The sequence below is a fragment of the Panthera pardus genome, unplaced genomic scaffold, assembly GCF_024362965.1.
Source record: "Panthera pardus isolate Hobbes unplaced genomic scaffold, ASM2436296v1 HiC_scaffold_16, whole genome shotgun sequence".
In the NCBI taxonomy this organism is placed as follows: Eukaryota; Metazoa; Chordata; class Mammalia; order Carnivora; family Felidae; genus Panthera; species Panthera pardus.
In genome coordinates, this window is record NW_026526721.1 from 82,441,265 (window position 1) to 82,464,541 (window position 23,277).

The window sequence follows — 23,277 nt, forward strand, 5'->3', positions numbered from 1 at the left end:
GCATTATTTTTCTCTTGATTGGTACTCAGTGACTCAGCAGATTTTCTGGACAGTCAGTGATAGGATGAGTAAGAACACCTGCTTTTTTTTTTTTTTTTTTTTTTTTTTTTTCCCTTTTCTTTTCCCTGTCGGCATCCATAAAGCTTTATAAAGCTCAGTACGGGTGTGATACGGTTATCTGGCTTGGTGCCAGGTGTTGGTTTCCAATAGCAGCCCAGAGTCCTCTACTGGAGATGACAACAGCACTCCTATTGGTGCAGAGCCCAGTGGCTTTCTTGCATGGTGAAATGAATCTACAGGGCCATGGGTCTCCTGAGGTTGGCCTGCTGCCGTGATCATGAGCTCTTTTACGCTGTCTGCAGTGAGGCTGCTGCTTCTTTCCTAGGAAATGCTGCTTCAGGGAAATAAATATAGCCTGTTGGCTGGAGCTGAAGGAGGCTCTGTCAAAAGGGAAGAAGAGTATTGAAACCAGCTTCCTGTATTCTAAGCAGTTTTAAATACCTAAGCCTTTATTTGGTTAAGATGTATGATCTGGATGTTACAAATGGTTAATGAAAACTTTTTTGATGAAATCTTGGTTCTGCTTTTAGGTAGCCTTCTGCTAATGGTTTCTTTAATGTCTCGCCATTCTTCCACTTTCTTTTAATCAGAAATAAACAGGTCAATGCCAGGAACAGGAAACTGGGCCTTCAGAGGTCTTTGTCAATGATCGAATTGGTCAATATCAAAATTACAGATTAATGTGAAGTTAATTTGGTGCACTGAAATTCACTAATTAGCAGAATTAAGCTTGTCTGTCCCTTCCCTTCTTATCCTCCCTTTAGGGAGTTAACCTATTTAGGTAATTAGATCTTACATATGTTTTAATTATTTAAGATTATTGTGTAAATTAGCTTTTCAAGGAATCAACTTCACTCTGTTATTAGGTATCAGATGAAAACTTGGTGTTTACCAAAGCAGATATGGTGTTATATCTTGGTTTTCTTAAATGTTGTATTCTCACAGTAGAAAGCTAGCCAGACTGCCCCAATCTTCACTTCTTGCTTCTCACCACTGTCAGCAGTTGTAGGGGCTCTGCAACACAGGGGTCACATGACAGAACCCTAACGTCATATACTAACATCTTATACTAAGCATTTAACATGGGTCTATGTATGGTACAAGGTGCTGAATGAAGTTTTTTGTTTTTGTTTTTTATGTTTATTTATTTTTGAGAGAGGGAGACAGACAGACAGAAGGAGACACAGAATCTGAAGCAGGCTCCAGGCTCTGAGCTGTCAGCACAGAGCCCGAAGCGGGGCTCAAACTCATGAACAGTGAGATCATGACCTGAGCCGAAGTCAGACACTTAACTGACTGAGCCACCCAGGTGCCCCTGGAGGAAGTTTTATTTGTGAATTATACTTTGGATAAAAAAAACCCCAAAACATGTATTTATTTATTTGAAAGAGAAAGTGTGGGTGGGGGGGCGGGGGGGGAAGGGCAGAGGGAGAGGGAGAGAAAGAATCCCAAGCAGGCCCCATGCTGTCAACACAGAGCCCTACATAGGGCTCGATCCCACAAACTGTGAGAGCATGACCTAAGCCAAAATCAAGAGTCAGATGCTTAACCGACTGAGCCACCTAGGTGCCCAGATTTTTTTTTTTTTTTCTAAAGCTAAAGCCTGACAGTCTTAAAGAGCTTTTGTCAAATGCAAAATATCAAAATTCTATCTAAATCTAAATCTCAGTCTGGACTGCATATGAAAATCACTTGAAGAACGTTAAAAAACATACCTATGAAGGGCCCTAAACCAGACTGATTAAACCAGTCTCTGGATTAGGGTTCCAGCATCCATGTTGTTGTAAATTTGCCCTGGTGATCGTAATGTAGCCAGCACAGAGAATCTCTGCTCTGGATCTCATGGAATAAAGTTTCTTCTATCCCCTCCACCAGTGGGGCTCTAAGGGTTTCCTGTAAGTCTTTTTCTCCCCTTCTGATTCATTTTCAGTTTAATCCTTTGAAACCTTATCATTGTAATAACAAAGTTAATCTCACTCCCCAATGTAATAGAAACTTTGAATAAGTTCCTTGGAATTTAGCTTTATATGAAGCAGCTAAAAACTCTCAAATTCCTACCAATTATTGGGTAATGCTAGATTATGAACTGCAGAAAAATACCTATTTGCCATGGTATTGGTGTTAAGTTATATTCATTGGTTTTATGGATGAATCCATGGAGGCTGCCTTCTAGAATTTTGCTATCCCTCTTGACTGAAGTGGCCACTATTGGACTAAGTTCTTAAGGGAAGAGCTTGAGATAGTCAGGATCATGTTCCTAACCTATTGCAGTAAGGATGGGATGAGAATTAGGAGAGGAAATGTCCTTTGTAGTTTTCTTTAACTTGTTGCAGGTAGGGAGGATGGGAATGCCTAAAGTCAGCTGGTCTTGGGAGGGCATCAACTTTTTTATTTCTTCTCTGATTTAAAAACACATTTTAATTTCTTTTTGATTTAATTTTTAATATTTTGAGTCTCTTGAAACCTATGTCTGATCATACAAGAGTTCCCCTTAAAAAGTTTATCCATCTAGATGTTTGTCATAAAGGCAGTTTCAGGGGAAGGACATCTCAGAAAAACTTTTACTTGGGCCAGAAAAGTTTATAAGAGGCTACCCATTCTGTCTGTGAATTAAGATCTTGTGAATTAAGAAGAGAGGGAGAATATGCTGTAGCGTCTGAGGCCAGTCTATTCTGATTGTACCCCAAATACTGCCTTTTTTTTAAGTTTATTTATTTATTTTTGAAAGAGAGAGTAGGGTAGGGGCAGAGAGGGGGACAGAGGATCTGAAGCAGGCTCTGTGCTGGCAGCAGAGGTTCGAACCCACAAACCTAGAGATCATGACTTGAGCCAAAGTCGGATGCTTAACTGACTGAGCCACCCAGGCACCCCCAATTACTGCTTTCTTTGTGGAGTGTGCCAGACAGGAGTGCTGTAGCCTTTAATCCCCTTGAAAGCTGAGAGGCGCCTCTGAACTGCCAGTTGATTCCTGCCGTCCCCACATTCAGGAACAACTTGGATGAATCCTCAGCCCCCAGGCTTAGGAAGGCTGCCCTGCTGTTGTCCTGCTGTCAGGAAGGGATTGTTCAGCCTGGGGAATGATTTCTGGCCCCTAGTATCTTGTTCCAGGGGCCTCCATGCAGGGGACAGCCCATGGTTGCCCTGTCAGCAGACATTCCGCTCTGGCAGCCTGTTAAAATGAGATGGGACAAACTAGTTATGCGGTGGCCATGCTGTGCGATAGGTGTGCTAATTATCACAGCCACTGGGATGCTGTTAGTGTGCACAGCGGAGGGGAAGTCTCTTATGCAGTTATCTCCCTTTGCTTATGGATCAAATGTTCCTTGTTTCCCTCACCAGATGGACATGAATATGACTGTGTGTTTCCCTGACCTTTATTTGAACCATAGCAGAACCTGGATTTCATTGACCCCTTTTAGCTCCCCAATACCCCCCACTGTGCCCATCACCGTTGCCTTGGTAGCACAAAAAATGCTCAGTATCTTGTAGTTACATAATCCTCAGGAAGATATAAATGTCAGTAGTATTTCCTTGTTTAATGTTTTCTCAACTCCTGGATCAAGCAGTATTTTTCCCTTTGGAATGAATCGACTGCCGCAGAGGCCTTTCTCTGGCCGAGTCATCTGGCCATGGAAAGCCTTTCTGTCTGCAGTGCCTGTCAAGAGAAATAAGGAGAAATGGGTGCTCTTATCTCAGGAGAAACTGTAAAAAGTTACTTCTAAAAAGGATTTAAAATACTGTAACATAAAAAACAAATAGGCGTAATAAAATACACTCCCCCCTAGATCAGCATACATCAAATACTAATGGTATAATCTGTTTAGCTGTCTAGGACAACCTTAGCACTATTGACATTTGAGGCCAGATAATTCTTTGTTGGGGGGGGGGGTAGTTCTCTGTATTGTAGGATGTTCGGTATCTCTGACCTTTACCCACAGGACAAACAGTTGTGAAAACCAAATATGTCTCCAAACATTGCCACATGTCCCCTGGGCAAGCAAAAGCACCCTCTCTTGAGAACTGTGGGGCTACATACACTGTGTGATACTGCGGCCACATGTCACTGAGCATTTGAAATATGTGCAGTCTGAATTGAGATGTGCTAGATATATAAGATACACAGTGGGGGCTCCTGGGTGGCTCAGTTGGTTAAGCGTTCGACTCTTGTTTGTGGCTCAAGTCATGATCTCATGGTCGTGCTGACAGAGTGGAGCTGGAGCTGGCTTAGGATTCTCTTTCTCTGCCCCTCCCCTGCTCACACTCTCTCCCTCTCAAAATGAATAAACATTAAAAAAATACACACTAGATTTCAAAGACTTGGTACAAAAAAAAGTTAAAACATCTCATTAGTAATTTTTATTATTATATTTTCACATTACATAATTAATGTAATATTTATTATATATTACATTAAAATGTAAATAACATTACATTTATTACAATTTTATCAATGATGTATTTAAAAGATAGTATTTTCTATTGGATTAAGTAAAATATATTATTAAAATTAATTTCACCTGTTTTTTTTACTCTTTTAATGTAGCTACTAGAAAAACTTAAATTACATTTGTGACTTGCATTATATTTCTATTGGACAGCACTGAACTGATCTAATTGATCAAATGTAGTTTAGCCATTAATTTTGTATTAGGTATTTAATACCCAATAAACCATTGGATTGAAATTATTTTTTTCTTTTGAAAATTTTTCTTCATACATTACTGTTATAAAGACAGAGAATATGTAGAGTGTTACATATCACCAGTTTGTTCTCCTGAGTACCTGCCAGTGGCATATTAAAAATCACTTCAATGTTCAGGGGCGCCTGGGTGGCTCAGTTGGTTAAGTGTCCAACTCTTGATTTCCACTCAGGTCATGATCTCATGGTTTGTGGGATTGAGCCCTGAGTCAGGCTCTGCACTGATAACGTGGAACCTGCTTAGGATTTTCTCCCTCTCTCTGCCCCTCTCCTGCATGTGTTCTCTCTCTCTCTCAATAAACAAACAAACATTAAAAAAAAAAAAAAAAAAAGCAAAAGGAAGACCGATTTTTAAAAAATCAGTTCAATATTCAGATGATGTATGTTTGTGTTAACACTTCCCTCCTTCTTGTATGGGAGGTATATAGAGTTGTATCTTAAAATATAATTTATTTCTCAATTGATGACATTGAATTTAGAGGCTGAAAGAAGCTTTTGAACCAGTTTAGCAGACTGTTCTGAATTTCGACCTTTTGTGAATACTAGAAAGTAACCTGCATGAAGGTAGTGATTTAGAGGTGTGGGGTCTGTCCACTCTTGCATCCCTAGCACCTAGAGCAGTATCTGGCACATAGTAGGTCCTTCAGTAAGTATTTATTGAATGAATAGATTTAAAAAATCATATATTTTTCAGTAAAAACTGGCTGTTCAAATATATCGTTACCTTGTCATTTCTTTAGCTTTATTCCCCTTCCCCTTAATGTTAATTTCATTATGCAAACATTTTCCTTTTTATATTTAAACTCATCCATCTTGCCTTTGATAAGTTTCTGGCTTTGGGGGAAAATGGAGACTATTTTCCTCCCATAGCTCAACTAAGTAAGCAATTTAATTCTCTTCTATTTATTTCATCTTTTTTTTTTTTTTTTAATTTTTTTTTTCAACGTTTTTTATTTATTTTTGGGACCAAGAGAGACAGAGCATGAACGGGGGAGGGGCAGAGAGAGAGGGAGACACAGAATCGGAAACAGGCTCCAGGCTCCGAGCCATCAGCCCAGAGCCTGACGCGGGGCTCGAACTCACGGACCGCGAGATCGTGACCTGGCTGAAGTCGGACGCTTAACCGACTGCGCCACCCAGGCGCCCCTATTTCATCTTTTTAATGTAACTTTTTGGGTTAATCCCAGATGGATTAATGTGTGGTATATCTTTTAGATGTTGGAGTTGCCAATTTCCAATGTGGGGAGCATTCCCCACCCCACCCTCCACCCCACAACACCAAGAAATTCTTGGATACCAGCAGGATGTCTGATAGTTCAACTCAATTCTGACTCTCTCCCGAGACAGCATCAGATTCTACCTGTTAAGGGCTCAGACCTATAAGACTGCCCTCCATCTCTCAACATTAGACACTAGTCGCCTGCCCCAGGTTGTTTGTTATCTTTACTTCTGACCCGACTGGCTATAGATTGAAGGTTCCACCAATTTCCTCGTTAAAGTTCTTTTAATTCACTAGAATAGCTCACAGAATTCAGGGAGACACTTACTTACATTTATCAGTTTATAAAAGACATGTTAAGAGATATGAATGAATAGCTAGACGAAGAGAAACACAGGGCGAGGTGTGGGGAAAGAGCATGGATCCCCAGGTGCACCAGTCTCCTGAAATCTCCATGTGTTCACCATCCTGGAAGCTCTCCAAACCCAGTGTTTTTGAGTTTTTACAGAGGTTTCATTACACAGTCATTATTGACTAAGTTATTGGCCATTGGCTGATTCAGCCTGCAGTCCCCTGGTAGGGGGCAAGACTGGCAGTTCCAACACTTTAATCACGTGGTTGGTCCTCCCAGCATCCAGCCCCCAGCTTTGGATGAGGTCCAAAAGTCACTTTCATTAAGACAATAAAAGACACCTTCATCACTCTTGGCACTTAGGAAATGCTAAGGGGTTTTGGAGCTATGATCCAGTAACTATGGCTGAAGACCAAATATATACGAGAAATGTATTTTGGTTATGTGAGTGACCAAATATACATTTCTTATAAATCACAGTATCATAATGTGAAACCTGGATCTCAATGAATTCATCTTTAATCTGTTATTTGTTTTTCCCAACAATATTCACTGAATCATGTTTCTCTACCCTGTTATTTATGCTTTCATACAGCAAACACTTATAGTTTGAATATGTTAAGTCTTTTCTCTTGGTTCATTTCCATCTTTAATCCATTCAAACTTAAAATGTCAATAACTCACTTTACAGAATGTTAATGTGGTGGGATAAGTTTATTTTTATCTTTAAACAGACATACTCTTTTATTCCTGGCCTGTTTGGCCAGGTAAGCTTTTTAGGAAGGCTAGAGAGGAGAAGTTAGGCCTACAATCAAATAGTTGGAAGGATGAGACATCTGTGTGGTTACTGGCAGGGTGGTATAAAGATAATTTTATTTTGTTTCAGTATAAGTCTATAATGTGTCTGTGTTTAACATCTGTTCATCTTTGGTTTAAAAATAATGAGGAAGCACATTTTTTATTTTTGCAATTAAATAAAATAGTTTTTTTGCATTCTAGTATTCTAATCATGTACTTGTGACTTTGACTTTGAAACTACCATTTGCTTATCATGAGGTTAGTTGAGAGAGTCAGAGTTAGAGAGTCATAGTTTATTTTAATCTGATACTCACCCTGGGGAAAGAGGAGAGCTGTTTATGAGGGTACATTTGAGGTCATCTTGTACAGTGATAGTTTATTTGCTTTTTTTGTTTGTTTGTTTGTTTGTTTGAAAGCGTCATAGCATAGTGATTAAGAGCCTCAACTCTGGAGCCTGGACTCAAATCCCTGCTGCCACTCAACATCTAAGTGCCTCCCTTTCCTCAGCTATAAAATAGGAGAAATAATAGTACCTACCTCATAGGGTTGTTATGAGGATTTAAATGAGTTAATACCTAAAAAGTATTTGAAACAATGCTTGGCACATAGGAATGCTGTGTTGACTTGTTATAAATTAATTTGCCCAGATATTCCTGTCATCTTCGAGTAAGTAAGCTGTTGCCTTTACAGATAAATGCTAGTCATGAGATCTGGCTATAAACAAGGACAATTACTCTAGCTTCTTCTATTTCTTGCTAAAGTCCCGGGGTAGGTGGGATGGAGGCAGCTTTAGGTCAACAAAATAAAACTGAAATTACTAAAGCTAATGGTAGTGGGGGAAGAAGGTTCATCAAGAGGATGCAACTGCCAGTTGACCTGTGAGCTGGACCCTTACAATTGGAAGCTCCTCACTCCCTCCCCCATCCTTGGAATGTGGCTTCCACTTGCCTTCCCCTCTCCCAGAAGCTTCCCGAGGAACACAGCCTTGAGATAATAATGTGTTGTTGAGACCATCTGGACTGTATACATGACTGAACCTGGTTAGGGCTTCTATATAAACTTTTAAGACTCTGGCAGGTGGGTGTGGAGATGTACTCATCTTGTCACTCAAGAAAAGTCTCATATGTAAATTCCCTTGCTTATCAAACCTGCCACCTACCAATCTGAGGTGGTTTGCCTCTTTCCTTGGTCTCTCCTTGCCCTGCATGTATGGGGGCCAGTTTACAAACCAACTGTTGGCAAGCCAGTCAGGAGACCAAATAAATGGCCTTGGGAAAGAGGCATCCTCCTTGGGGGAAATCCCTGGTTGGCTATCTACATTGATGTGGGGAGTGGTGGCCTGTATGTTAGATGCTTGTGGACCACCATGTGAGTACTAGGACACCCTGAAAATGGCAGCAGGTCTGATACACATTTGAGAAACTACACATAGCACACTGTGCTCGCTCTGCCCAGTGAGCATTCATTGTGAGCTGGCCTCTAGTCTGGGCAGCTCTGCTGGCCACTGATGCCCAACTAACTAGAGGCTGAAGCTTGGATCAGAAAGTCGGATAAGGGCTGAAGTTAGAGAAGGACATGCAGTTGTCCACTATTCAGTTTTGGGACTGGCAGACTAGGTGGGAGAGCAGGATAATAAGTTGGAGACCTTAGTCTCCATTTTGCCATTTTGCCAAGCTAGGAGGGTGTAGGCTTCTGTGGATTGAGGTCTGAGCACTTGTGACAAAGCCTGATTAGGACTCTAAGAGGTGGCTCAGTCAGTAGAGCATCTTACTCTTGATCCCAGGGTCCTCTTGATCCCAGAGTCTTGAGTTCAAGGCCCATGTTGGGCATGGAGCCTTCTTTAAAAAAAAAAAAAAAAAAAAAAAAAAAAAAATGGATCTAAGAGTTGTAATTGCTGGAAAGTGAAGAGAATGAAGGGGAGAATATTATGGTGATTGGCAGTGAAATAGGCAAAATGCCCAAGGCTGTCCAACCCTTAATACAGAGGAAAGTTCTAAATAGCAATTACTCAAAAAACTCCTAAGAGAAAACTTGTACTTTCTCTGCCCCTTAACGTTGTAAATTTTATCATGTCTTTGAAATGTAAACACCCCAGGAGATAACCAAAACACTGCCCACAGAGAGTGAATTTAAAAATAGGGAAAAAGAGGGGCACCTGGGTGGCTCAGTCTGTTGAGTGTCTGACTTCGGCTCAGGTCGTGATCTCATGGATCATGGGTTTGAGCCCAATGTCAGGCTCTGTGCTGACAGCTCAGAGGCTGGTACCTGCTTTCAGGTTCTGTGTCTCCCTCTCTCCCTGCCCCTCTCCTGCTTGCGATCTGCCTCTCCGTCTCTCTCTCTCAAAAATAAACAAACATTACAAAAAATTTTTTTTAAATAGGGAAAAAGAGGCTTTTCAAAATACCGACTGCTATAGAAGCTCCCTTGCCTCAGAAAGCTTTGGCCATGGAGCGCCTGGATGGCTCAGTCGATTAAGCATCCGATCTCGGGTCAGGTCATGATCTCGTGGTTCATGAGTTTGAGCTCCACACTGGGCTCTGTGCTGACAGCGTGGAGCCCACTTCGGATCCTCTGTACCCTTCTCTCTCTGCCCCTCCCCAGCTTGTGCTCATGTGTACTCTCTCTCTCTCTCTCTTTCTCTCTCTCTCTCAAAAATAAATAAACATTAAAAAAAAGAAGAAAAAGAAAAAAAAGCTTTGGCCGTGTGAGAAATACCTGATTCACAGCTAGAGTTTTGGAATGAAAGCTACAGGGTCTCTGTGTCTGCATGTATGTAGGTCTATAGACATATATTACATATGTGGTGTTTTTCTATCTCCAGAGGGCATTGCCAAAATTACTATGTAAAAGAGTTCTATTTAATTGGCTTAAGGAAAAATAAGTTTAAATATCAATAATATACTTCTTTAGAACTGAAAAAATTTTATTTCATCTGCTAAAAGGACAAAGTTTTCTTGAACTATTGGTCTGTTCTAGATGAGACTGTGAAAGGTTTTTCTTTACCTTTTAAGTAATCTGCCTAGAAAACAAAGATTCTATGTTTTATAAAAATAATTTATTGCACCTTATGTTACCTTTATTTTAGAAAGCTGAGTCTTCTCTATTAAAAGAGCTAAGTTTTTTACAACTCTGTAGCTTTCTGTATTAGCTTTTGAAGTCTTTAATTGTCACTGGCAAAATGGATAACTAAGTATTGTTTCATGGTGGCTGTAATCTAATCAAGTGTTTTAAGCCTTTTGATATTTTTGACAAACTTCCCCCAAATCAAATTCTTCTTTTTAATTTTTTTTTTTTTAATGTTTATTTGTTTTTGAGAGACAGAGAGAGACAGAGCACAAGCAGGAGAGGAGCAGAGAGAGCAGGAGGCACAGAGTCTGATGTGGGGTTCAAACTCATGAACCGTGAGATCATGACCTGAGCCAAAGTTGGATACTTAACTGAGTGAGCCACCCAGGTGCCCCACCCCAAATCAAATTCTAATAAAGTCTTGTTCACTTTGAACTAACTTTGGGATTTTTCAGAGGGTCCCTAGAAACATCTCAAAAGATGTATTCTGTGTACTTGTGAAAGGAAGACATTGAACTAATTAGGCTTAATTTGTTTGTTACATTTCATGGGAAGCATTGTCAAATAAGAAGTGATGCTCAACTTTCTTTATGTTGTTCCAGAAATTGTACACAATTCCTAAAAATCTGATATGTCCTGGTTCAGTCATAATTCTAATTATTATTTTAAAAAGGATGTCACAGGGGCGCCTGGGTGGCGCAGTCAGTTAAGCGTCCGACTTCAGCCAGGTCACGATCTCGCGGTCCGTGAGTTCGAGCCCCGCGTCAGGCTCTGGGCTGATGGCTCGGAGCCTGGAGCCTGTTTCCGATTCTGTGTCTCCCTCTCTCTCTGCCCCTCCCCCGTTCATGCTCTGTCTCTCTCTGTCCCAAAAATAAATAAAAAACGTTGAAAAAAAAAAATTAAAAAAAAAAAAAAAAAGGATGTCACAGAAATAATAAAATTTCTTCCCCCAAGTTTTCACTTTTTCTTCTTTTCTAATACATGATAAAAAAAATTTTTTTAGATTTTTTATTACATTTATTTATTTTTGAGAGACAGAGAGACAGAGCACAAGTGGGGAGGGGCAGAAAGAGAAGGAGACAGAATCTGAAGGAGGCTCCAGGCTCTGAGCTGTCAGCACAGAGCCCGACGCAGGGCTCGAACTCACAAACTCTGAGATCATGACCTGAGCTGAAGTCGGACGCTCAACCGACTGAGCCACCCAGGCACCCCCCAAAAAATTTGTTTAATGTTTATTTAGTTTTGAGAGAGAGACAGACAGACAGGGTCCGAGCAGGGAGGAACAGAGAGAAAGGGACACACAGAATCTGAAGCAGGCTCCATGCTGTCAGCACAGAGCCTGATGCGGGGTTGAGATTCACGAGCCGCGAGATCGTGACCTGAGCCGAAGTCAAATGCTTAACAGACTGAGCCACCCAGGTGCCCCTCTAATATATGATTTTAAAACGTTCACAGTTTCACTCCAAGTTCTGTTATAGCCCCATCCCACAAATTTGGAAGTGCTATAATTTCTTAGCGTTTTGTTCAGAATATTTACTAATTTCCATTTTATATATTTAACTCATATTATTTAGAAGTGTGTTGGGGTGCCTGGGTGGCTCAGTTGGTTAAGCGTCCAACTCTTGGTTTCGGCTTAGGTCATGATCTCACAATTTGTGGGTTTAAGCCCTGCATCGGTTACCATGCTGACAGTGTGGAGCCTGCTTGGGATTCATTCCCTCTCTTTCTGCCCCTCTCCTGCTTGCTTTCTATCTCTCTTTCCAGCTCTCTCTCTCTCTCTCAAAATAAATGAATAAACATAAAAAAAAAAAGAAGCGTGTTGCATGATTTCTAAATATTTGGAGATTCTCTTGTGTTGTTACTGAGTTTGAACTGAATTCCAAAGTGGTCAATGTATATACACCATGTGATGTCAGTCTTTTGAAATTTGTTGAGGTTTGTTTTAAGGCCCAGCATGTAGTCCGTTTTGGCAAATATCCAGTGTGCACTTGAAGTGGTATTATTTTAATTTTTATCTTCTTCTGAAGCTTTGGATATCCAACTAAGGCTGGTCCTCACAACATTCTATACCTATTTTGTACGTATTCCCAGTTTCTACTTCCTTATAGTAGGTGTGTTTGTATTTTTAGTATATCTTTCTCCTTTCTCAACCCAATGGCTTTCTTCTTGTTGTGGTTATAGGCAGCCTAAAAGTTAAAAAAAACAAAAAACAAAAAACCTACCTTTGTTGTACTTAGTTCGTTATTAGGTTCCATAGTCCCTAACCACAAAATAAGTGTTCACCTAATACCAAAGTACTTTATAAAAGAGTTAATTCTGGGGTGCGTGGGTGGCTCAGTCGGTTAGGCATCTGACTTCGGCTCAGGTCATGATCTCATGTTCTGTGAGTTCGAGCTCCACATCGGGCTCTGTGCTTACAGCTCAGAGCCTGGAGCCTACTTTGGATTCTGTGTCTCCCTCTCTCTCTGCCTCTCCCCCATCCACGCCCTGCCTTTCTCATTCTTAAAAAATAAATAAACATTAAAAAAAATTTTTTTTAAGTTAATTCGTTTCTTGGTATTGATTCATTTATCATGTTAATGTTGTTATGTTCTTGAAACTGGTCTACCTTGCCTTTATCAAAAGGGAAAAAAATGCGTTTCCCAGTTGGGAAGGCTGTGTACTTTCCCAATACTAAGCAGTACCTTATCTTATCTGAAGATGCATAACTGTGTTGTGAACTAAAGCTATTGTATTTGAGGAGAGAGCCACCTAGGCATCCAGGTAACCTCCATGCATGAATTCATTTCCGCCAACATTTGAGTGGCCTTTGTCTGTGTGGAAAAGAAGTGGTGCATAAAAACGGAGACTCTGCTTTGTGTAAGACGGTGTGTTAGGTGCTGCACTACTTAACTTTTCTTGATTTGGGGATCTATTCTTTCTTGCTGTTTCATAACCATTGCTGGAAATATTTGTGACAGTGTGAGAAAAGGATGATGTGCTTATAATCCATATCGGAGGAAAATAACACCTCTCTTCTGCAATAGGAAAGTGTCAGCTTTTAATTACTTTTAGACTAGACAAGGATACAGGTGTTCAAATTCTTGGCCCACCATCTTCTGCCTCAGTCAGACTTTGAATTACGTGCATTTCTGTTAATGTGATTAAGTGGTATTTATAAAAGCTTTGTGGTAAATATGGTTGGTTAACTTTGTATTTCAACTCATGGGACCCTCAGCTTCATGCTGCAGATCTGGGTTTTGGAGCTCTTAGCTGTGCAGCCAGGTGAGAGCCCCTATTCTGCTCTCCCTGCTGCTGATAAAGGAGAAAGGGGGGAGACACGTGTACATACTGGCTTTTCTGTGTGACAAGGGCTGTTTAATTGGGGATGATTGTGAAGTTCTTGTCATAGAAAATGGGTGACAGAATTTGCAGTTAGTAGTGAAATAACTGACTCTCAGTCCACATTGGAAAATGAAACATAAAACATTTTGGTGATAAAAATATAAGTTTTAGGGGCGCCTGGATGGCTCAGTCAGCTAAGCATCCGACTCTTGGTTTTGGCTCAGGTCATGATCCCTGAGATCGAGCCCTGCATCAGACTCTGCGCCGGGCATGGAGCCTGATTGGGAGTCTCTCCCTCTCTCTCTCTGCTCCTCTCCCCTGCTCATGCTCTCTCTCTCAAAAATAAATACAATACACTTTAAAATATATATAAATTTTAGAATATATAGCACAAAGAGTGAATCTTAATGTAAATGGTGGATTTTAGTCAATAGTAACATATCAGTATTGGTTCGTCAATTTTAATAAATGTACCACCCTAATGGAAGGATGTTACTAGTGGAGGAAACAGATGGGGAAGAGGTGGGGAGATGAGGAGGTATGTGGGAACTCTCTGTACGTTTTGCTCAATTTTTCTGAACCTAAAAGTGCTCAAGAGTTTGGAAGTTCTGTGTAACTGGTTTAATGTTCCTCAGCAAGTTCTTATCATACAAGTTAGTTTTAACCCTGAGTCTTGGGATTTCTCAGGTAAGACGAATCTGGTTTGCAGTTTGAGCTACTATGTCAGGTAGATTTGCCCCTCTGTTTTTGTAAGGTTCATTAACTGTGCCCCTGCCTTCTCTATCTGTTAAAACAGTTGGAATGCCAAGATGCCTTGGAAACAGCAGCCCGAGCTGAGGGTCTTTCCCTGGATGCCTCCATGCATTCTCAGCTCAGAATCCTGGATGAGGAACATCCCAAGGGAAAGTACCATCACAGCTTAAGTGTTCTGAAGCCCATCCGGACCACTTCCAAGTAAGAGGCTCTGCCAGTTAATGACTTGTCTATGAAGCACCAAAAGCATTTTTGAAAATTCGGGCTAAGATCAGACCATTTGGGAAGACCCATTTATAGTCAGGAACCATTTGCTAAACAGCGTATTATAAATGCTGGCTAGCCTGTCTGTGTGCACTGACAATTTTGTGCTTTGGGTTTTCTCTCCTTAGACACCAGCACCCAGTGGACAATGCTGGGCTCTTCTCCTGCATGACTTTTTCTTGGCTTTCTCCTCTGGCCCGTGTGGCCCACAGGAAGGGAGAGCTCTCAATGGAGGACGTGTGGTCTTTGTCCAAGCACGAGTCTTCCGATGTGAACTGCAGAAGGTAGGCGTCTCTGGTCCACCCTGGTCTCCCACATCTGGGTGCGTAGGGCCTGAGCTAGGAGGGTGGGTCCGGCAGTGTGACGCCCTCAGCTCTCTGTTCAGGGAGGGAGGGTAGCCTGGGGATGACTTTCTCTTTGCTCTTCTGCTTTATCTCCTATTTCACCTTTAATCCTGTTTTAACCACGGGCTTTCTCTCTCTCTCTCAGCCCCGCTTCTCTTCCTGAGTCGACAGGGAAATTATGTTGCTGCCTTGTGACAGAATACATTTTTGTGGTAGCTGATTATCATGATTAAAATCTAGCTTACAACTTTACATTTGACTACAGGACTCTTCAGAAAGGGTTGGGGACCCTTGAGGAAGGAGCTCTTAGCCATGAGCAAATTCTGTTCAGGGATAATTTTTCTGGGGGGAAGGAAGGACTTTTGTTCTCATTATTTTCTATGTCATGAGGGGCTCCCTATACAGGGTAAATATGTAGTTACCCAGGAAGGGTATTTTTTTCCCAGAAGGTGAAGTCCGTGTACACAGTTTAAAGGAGAGGCTCGTGTGAGTGGTATCAAAGCCTGGAGGCAAAAAGCAATGGCAGGAGGGAATCTAGGGAGTGTCTGTTCACCTGGGGAGATGTGTAACGAGGACATGTGCCCTTGTTAAGACTAGAGAGACTGTGGCAAGAAGAGCTGAATGAAGTTGGGCCAGACGCCGCTTCCCTCCGAAGGGTTGTGTGGATCTTCTGCCGCACCAGGCTCATCCTCTCCATCGTGTGCCTGATGATCACACAGCTGGCTGGCTTCAGTGGACCAGTAAGTTCTAACCATCCTTTCTGACAGTCTCCAGGGGCCCGGCCATGGCCAGCTCTAACACTCTTGTTCTGTTGCAGGGGTTGTGCTCACCTTTGGGCTAGTTAGCAGCCTTAGAGTTGCCTCTAGGTCTGTTGAAAGGGAACAATCGATTCTGGAGTGAATGGTGGCTTGTCAGCAGCTGGAAGGATGAGGGGCCATGTTGCCAGAGGAGAGCTGGACCTGGCTTGCTTTCCTGGGGCGGGTGAAAATGAATGATTCCAGCCCTGTGCAGGACTGTGCTTCTTTGCTGCGTGTCTACATGAAATGACAGTCTTGGTTTGGGGAGATGGTGTCTCACGGTGCTGTGAGTGGGCGAGAGCGGCGTTGTGTGGCGTAGGTTGCTGAGCCAGTGCTGGAGTCACACCGAATGCCTGGAAGCAGGGTTGTCACGTGTTTGGCGGTTCCGTGGCAAATGAGCCCGAAGAAACTAGAGGAGCGTTGAGGTTTTTAGAGTCTGACCTGCAGTCTGTTGAGTTCTGGTGTATGGTGTGAACTGTGCTGTAGGTGTCGGGGTGGTAGCCATGGTTTTTTCCTAGTGTGTACTGAAGCAGGGTAGGTACGAGAGTGATGTTCACGCTGTTCTCTGGACACCTGTTTCTTACACCTGCTGTGCTTCCTTACACTTGAGACTTTGATTAAATCTATTCTCTGCATATTTGCCTTGAGGCATCGGAGCAGTAGTGCTACTTATACTGTGCATTTTCCGTGTGTGGGTAAGCTGGAGGTTCATGGTTTTGGTAAGTATATGCCTAAGATGCATGGTGATTAGGTAAAACTAATTTGCAGTTTTTCTGTCTTTTTTTTTCTTGTCATTATTGTTGTTTGTTTGTTTTTTGTTTTTTTTTTAATGTTTGATGCCTTTTTAAAAGTTCTGATCTCTTTTCTGAAGCAGAGAACACTACTTTCCTGGTATTAGGTTTCTATATTAATTGACCAACTAACACACTTTTGTATAAGTTTTAAGTAAGAGAGACCATGTACCTGAATATTATGTTATTGACCAAAATGGCAAACATGTTCATAGGACCAGCTTCCCCCAAGAAGAGCTTCTGTCATTGTTTCACTACAGGGCTGGTGGCTGCTCTGGATCTTCTGTGGAATTCCTTGAGCTGGATAGCACAGTATACAGGCTTTCATGATTCCATTTGGCCAGTGCAAGAAGTTCATTGGCTCCCCCCCATACAAAAAAAAAAAAAAAAAAAAAAAAAAGAAAGAAAAAAGAAAAGAAAGGAAGAAAGGGAAGAAATTCCATAGATTACTGCAATTTTAAGTTTTTTTGGGGAAAAAAAAGCTACCTATGCATGTTCAGTTTGGGGCCTACAGTCACTCCCTTGAGCATCTGCATATTCCTTAATCTCTCTTTTAAGGCACTGCATACTGGATTGCTAACTCTAGTAAACTCTTCTAGATGCCAGGGAACACTGAGAGCCTTCCTTTAATAGGAAAACTGCAGCACGCTTTTCCTTCTCTCTACCCTCTTGGGGAAGAACAACTTAAGGCCTGTGTTATTTCATGTGATTCCATCCTAGAACAATTGAGAAAGCAATGGTCCCACCTGTAGTCTATCTAAATGATAAAAAGATTTAAAACTATAAGCAAAGCAAACTTTTTTTTTTTTTTTTTTGGAGCTCCAGTTCTTATAAATTTTTTTTTTTAATTGGAAATTGAAGAATCAGGCTGGTTTTGAGATTAGTACTAGCAATGAGCATACCTTCTGTTCTGTGGATTTAAATCCTTTCGAAGAACATCCATTTTAGATTTTTGGACATTTTCTAATGTGGCACGACTTTCAAACTGGCTCAGTCTGTTCTTCTAGAAATCTATGTAAGAACCGACTCCCCAAATATGGGGATATTTCTGATCTCCTCTCAGGCCTCACTGAACCTTGGTAGCCACATGCAGAATATATGAAACAATGAAGTTAAGGTGTGTGTATGTTTTTTAACTGGCTGGACGTTTGTACATCGAGATGATCCAAGGTTTCAGTGATGCCGGTGGACCAGAGCTCTGTGCAGAGTGTCCAAAGGTCACAGTAGTGTTAACGGAGTAGCAGAACGTATATGGGTACGGTCCTGACCTAACATGAGTGGCCAGACTTGCTAAGGTCTTGCTAAAGTTGTGACCTCCTTGGATTCAAACAATTTAAAAAGACCAGGCCTGACCTATGATTTTTTTGTGTAAAGAATTAGCATCCACCCTGTAGATCTGCAAGAGAAGACTGCCTCCTGCAGCACTACATCTCGGTGAATGCTAACTCTGCTCCAGGGCCTTTTGGGGAAAGGGCAGTGAATAGCCTCTAGAGAGGTAAGTTTCCCACCCTCCCCACCTCTCCCCAGCTGCAGCTTGCTTGGTGCTGTCAGGATCTGGATTTGGGGGGAGTCTCTCTGTAGTGGAACCAGTGACAGAAGCTGTTCTTTAGAATTTTCAGGATGGCTGTATTCTGCGGTCAGAATGAGAGAGTCAAGCTGGGCAGAATCTCTCGCCAAGAGTTCAGGTAAGGTAATGTTTATTCACTGGGAATGCTTTCCACAGCCAGACAGCTATTCTGACAATCTCGAGTTTTCCTCCCAGTTTGTTTGCATTTAAATGATAAGTTTGTAACTTTTTAAAACTAAATTTTGGTTGGATTTTTCATGAAAAACCTTTTTTTCTTTATCCCATGCAAAATGGTTTGAAATGTAATTGTTTTTTTTTGTTTTTTGTTTTTTTTTAAACCCTGTGTGTTGGAAATTCTTTAATCTGCTGTTTCCTCTTTCCCCCCCACCCTCTGAAAGTTTTACATAATGTCAGCCTTCATTATGTCTTTGACTTTCCCCCGGCTCCTCACCTCCGGGAGGTACTAATGCTATTGCCCGGTGCTGAAAGATGGCACTGTAAAGGTATGGGAAGGAAGGAACCCCAAACTACAACCTGCTGTCCTTTCACGCCTTCCTTTGGAGACTGTTCCATCAGTGCCGAGGTGTGTGAGAAAATGCTTTACTGCATCGCCATCTTACTGAGTTGCTTCACGTGAGGAAAAATGGGGTTTTGACCCTGCCACTCAGTGACTCAGTTCCACATTTTGGATTGCATACTGGAAAAGAAGCCAATCTTCTTGCTAGTAAACCAACAACCCAGCTGTATGCAGTGGTGACCCAAACAATGGATATAAACCTAAAAATCTGAGGGAGGGGAGAGGTGGAATACAATAGTGCTTGGAATCTGAAATCTCATTTATTTGATCAGGTTATTTGCCGACACTTGACAGAAATCTGATTGGTGGGGATCTCTTAGGATCTAGTGGACATCTGGTATTAATTTCCTTTCAGGAAAAATGAGAAATGCCAGTTAACCAGAGAGCGTCTGGGTTCTGGAATTCAGTATTAGCCGCCTCAGGACAATTGTGTCTGGCCTCCATTTTTGTCTGTCATTCAGAGCTGGCTTCCATCTACAGTACCTTTTGCTATAAGGATCCGGGGTAGTTGGGTGGATGGGTTTCTCATTAATTTTTTTTTTCTTCCTTCAGGGTGGGGGATTGGTTTGGCTTTCTTTTGTCGTGGCTTGTTTTCTTTCATTTTTGGCAAGATCGATTTTAGCTGCAAGGACTTGAAAAGACTCTGAAGGATCCCACCAGTTTTTCCTTGAGGCCTAGATTTTTGTATTCTGTCCTGAACAGAAGTCATTCATCACAGCCTGCTGAACCAATAGCGCCAGTGATTTTAAGCAGAGTTACCTCTTTGGGGAGTTTTTAGTTTTTTGTTTTTTTGTTTTTTAATTCTCTTTCCTTAGCAGCAAGGTCTTATTCCTGGAGAATCTCCTCCACTGCAGCCTCCCTGCAGCTTCGGGAGCCTTAATCGATTAAGTGCTGTCAGCTTGATGTACTACTCCGGACTCTGGAAACAGATATCGGTTCTATTCTGTATTTCCACTGTGTGTAGCTAAAACAACAGTCGGAGGCCCGATGACCTGTTAGACGGCTAGCCTTGTATAACTCGACTCTGTATGTTCCCATGTATGTTACCGCAATGCTCCTCCTGTTGTACAGTGTCTGTGAGATGCTCTTTGAAGATGGTACTTTTTTTTTTTTTCATTTTCAATAAAAGTACATTACCTCCCACTTCCTGGTATTTAATCCTGTTGCTGAATGTGCCTTGTGTGAGTGTGTGCTCCGGCGTTGCAGGACCTCAGAGCTGGAGGTGGCACTCGGTGGTTCTTGGGGGCTGGCTGCCTTCCCTCACTGCAGGTGGTGTTAGACATATACTACCTGAGGTAACATGTTTTTGTTTTTGGGAGGGAGTGGGGAGTGGGGAGGGTCCGTGGGAGGGTTTCTGGATTTTGGATAGTCTGCTTTGTTTGCTGTCTTCTGTACTATTAAACTGCCGATGTTTATTTTCAGGAATGTTTTGCAAATGCACTTCTCACTCTTCCCCAGTCCAACTGTAGGTACACTGTTCCTTTTTATCAAATAAGCACGTTTGAAACGATCCAAAAAAAAAAAAAAAAAAGGTCTTAATTTCATTTAAAGAAATGTATCAGTGTGTGGAGATACTGGAGTAAGGTCAAATAGATACTTTTTAATGACCGTGTGTTTAGAATTAATTTCAGCTCATGGACAGGTTTATGTTACATTAGAAAGAGTAACGGTTTTGGTGGTGTCCTGAAGGAAGAAAATTTCAGATTAGACGTACCTCCTGCGAAATGCCCTGAGTAAATACCCGCAGGCCACGTAGTCCGTAAGATTTGGTCCTTCAAGGTCTTTCTCTGCTTATGTACATACGTACCACTGCACAGTGGAGCTGCTTCCTCTTTCTAACTTAACATAAAACTGTGGCGTGATGTGTGGGTGCTGTGGAGATGTTGACAGTGGGGTGTGTTTCTCCCTGTAGGCCTTCGTGGTGAAACACCTCTTGGAATACACCCAGGTCACAGACTCTAACCTCCGGTACAGCTTGCTCTTAGTCCTGGGCCTCCTCCTGACGGAAGTCGTGCGCTCCTGGTCACTTGCACTGACTTGGGCATTGAATTACCGAACTGGCGTCCGCTTGCGAGGGGCCATCCTAACCATGGCATTTAAGAAGATCCTTAAATTAAAGAACATTAAAGAGAAGTCCGTGGGGGAGGTGAGTGCAGGGTGTTTGCTTCAGGGCAGAGGGAAAGCTCCCAGCTTGAGCTCTTTCTTTCCGTTGGATCTCTGCTTTGTCCTGCCTCTTCCTCCTGAGACGAGTGGCTGAGTGGCCAGCATCCTCGCGGGGTCCTCTCACTGCTCTCTATGTCTCGTAGCTCATCAACATGTGCTCCAATGACGGGCAGAGGATGTTTGAGGCAGCCGCCGTTGGCAGCTTGTTGGCTGGAGGACCCATTGTTGCCATCTTAGGCATGATTTATAATGTAATTATTCTAGGACCAACAGGCTTCCTAGGATCAGCTGTTTTTATCCTCTTTTACCCAGCAATGGTGAGTACGACTCCTTCCCGTATTTTAGCAGCTTTTCCTTAAAATGAGTTATTTCCATTAGGTTTTATGTAGTAGGCACCACTGAGGCATTACATCTCTGACCGGAAATTTCCTCAAAGCAGGTACCTGGTTTGGAAAACTCTAAGGTGTCACTTGAATAAAGACTGTGGCTCTTAATGAGATTTAAGAAAGATAATCTGGGTGCCTGGGTGGCTCAGTCAATTACGCGTCTGACTCTTGGTTTTGGCTCAGGTCATGATCTCACGGTTCTTGAGTTTGAGCCCCCACATCAGGCTTTGCGCTGGCAGTGAGGAGCCTGCTTGGGATTCTCTCTCTCCTTCTCTCTCTGCCCCTCCTCTGCTTCTGCTCTCTCTGTCTTTCTCCTCAAAATAAATAAGCAAACTTAAAAAAAAATTACAAAATAAAATAAAAAAGAGAATCTGAGTGAAGGAGGAGGCCTCCAGCTAACACGGGAGTGTTGAGTCTCTTCATCTCGAGTTGATACTAACTGATATGGCTCTTCTGCTTCCCTTTGGTAGCATTCAATATCTGTAATTACCATGAGAACAAATACTTGTCTTAACTTCCTTCCAAAGATGTAAGAATTAAATAATATTTTATTCTAATTTAATAGACCACTTTTATTAAAAAGCAGTACACCTACCTGATGCTCATTTTATTTATAATAATCTTGAGCAGATTTATTTCCCAGAAAGGCTGGACGGTTCTTAAGTTTGAATAAGCCCTGACTTGGCACAACATTGCTTTTCCTTTCAGATGTTTGTATCCCGGATCACTGCATATTTCAGGAGAAAATGTGTGACCACCACTGATGAACGTGTCCAGAAGATGAATGAAGTCCTCACTTACATTAAATTTATCAAAATGTATGCCTGGGTCAAAGCATTTTCTCAAATTGTACAAAGTGAGTTTAAGATTTTATATGTGTGTTTGGTAGAAGGGGTTTAGTGTCTTAGCTTCCTGAGCACATTAGCTGCTAGGAATCCTAATGTCATAGGATCATGATATCTTATATTCTTATAATATCTTATGATCTTATATTGAAAGGGATCTTAGAGACTTGAACCCATAATCTCTTCTTACACAGGAGGAAATTAAGACCAGAAAATTGTGATTTTTCCCAAGATAACTAAGCTAGTTATGAGTAATTCATTCAGTTTCAAAGCCGCCTATCTATACTGTCATCCTGCCCATTATTTTGTGGCCTAGCCATGAAGACATTACAGAAAACAGTATCAAGTGGCTATTGAGGGCTTCGCCCTCCCCTCCCCACCACAGGTGCATGTACACCACAGGTAGTAAGTGAAGTGTAAGATCCTGGGGGAGCAGGAGAAGTGCCGGGCGGGGGGTCAGGACAGCGGGGATCTGGGTCTAGCTCAGCTCCTCACTCATTGTGGTTTTTGGTTTGTTGTTTTATTTTTATCTTTTCAAACAATTGACTTATGTTGAGTCACAAGGCCTGTCCTGGCCCTATCCTGGTTATCATGATCAGTAAATTCAACGCAGACAGAGACTTGTCTAATATTTAAATGCCAAATGATGGACCTTAAAAAAGATGATCTTTAGGGGTGCCTGGGTGGGTTAGTCGGTTAAGCATCTAACTTCTGCTCAGGTCATGATCTCACGATTCATGAGTTCGAGCCCCACTTTGGGCCATGTGCTGACAGCGCAGAGCCTGCTTGGGATTCTCTCTCTCCCTCTCTCTCTGCCCTTCTCCTACTTGTGAGTGCTCTCTCTCAAAATAATAAACTTTTTTAAAAAGGTGACATTTAAGAAGGATATATTTAAAGGCACTTTGGAGTTGAAAAAAGAAGATGTGGGGCGCCTGGATGGCGCAGTCGGTTAAGCGTCCGACTTCAGCCAGGTCACGATCTCGCAGTCCGTGAGTTCGAGCCCCGCGTCAGGCTCTGGGCTGATGGCTCGGAGCCTGGAGCCTGTTTCCGATTCTGTGTCTCCCTCTCTCTCTGCCCCTCCCCCGTTCATGCTCTGTCTCTCTCTGTCCCAAAAATAAATAAAAAACGTTGAAAAAAAAAAAAAAAATTTAAAAAAAAAAAAAAAAAAAAAAAAGAAGATGTATTTACATTTAAACTTAATTTAAGTATAAAAAATGTGGGCTGTTAATTGACCATCACCTCATAGTGAGCTAACCTGAATACATTACAGTT

The 23,277-nt window shown here is 41.9% G+C and overlaps 1 protein-coding gene across 10 annotated transcripts in view; it reads left to right on the forward strand.

Moving 5' to 3' along the window:
* ABCC5 (ATP binding cassette subfamily C member 5) overlaps positions 1–23,277 on the forward strand; it is a 90,102-nt gene that overhangs the window by 18,480 nt on the left and 48,345 nt on the right. For 4 of the 10 annotated variants that reach the window (XM_053903591.1, XM_019463315.2, XM_053903590.1 and 1 more), the window contains exons 3-8: positions 14,315–14,472; positions 14,664–14,819; positions 15,472–15,619; positions 20,524–20,757; positions 20,918–21,091; positions 21,869–22,016. In XM_053903591.1, the coding sequence (XP_053759566.1) occupies positions 14,315–14,472; positions 14,664–14,819; positions 15,472–15,619; positions 20,524–20,757; positions 20,918–21,091; positions 21,869–22,016 (1,018 nt within the window). Of the gene's footprint in view, positions 1–14,314; positions 14,473–14,663; positions 14,820–15,471; positions 15,620–18,077; positions 18,153–18,432; positions 19,755–19,817; positions 19,907–19,944; positions 20,166–20,523; positions 20,758–20,917; positions 21,092–21,868; positions 22,017–23,277 lie in introns of those variants that run through there. The other 6 variants (XR_008422502.1, XM_019463320.2, XM_019463321.2 and 3 more) reach the window with 6 other exon arrangements.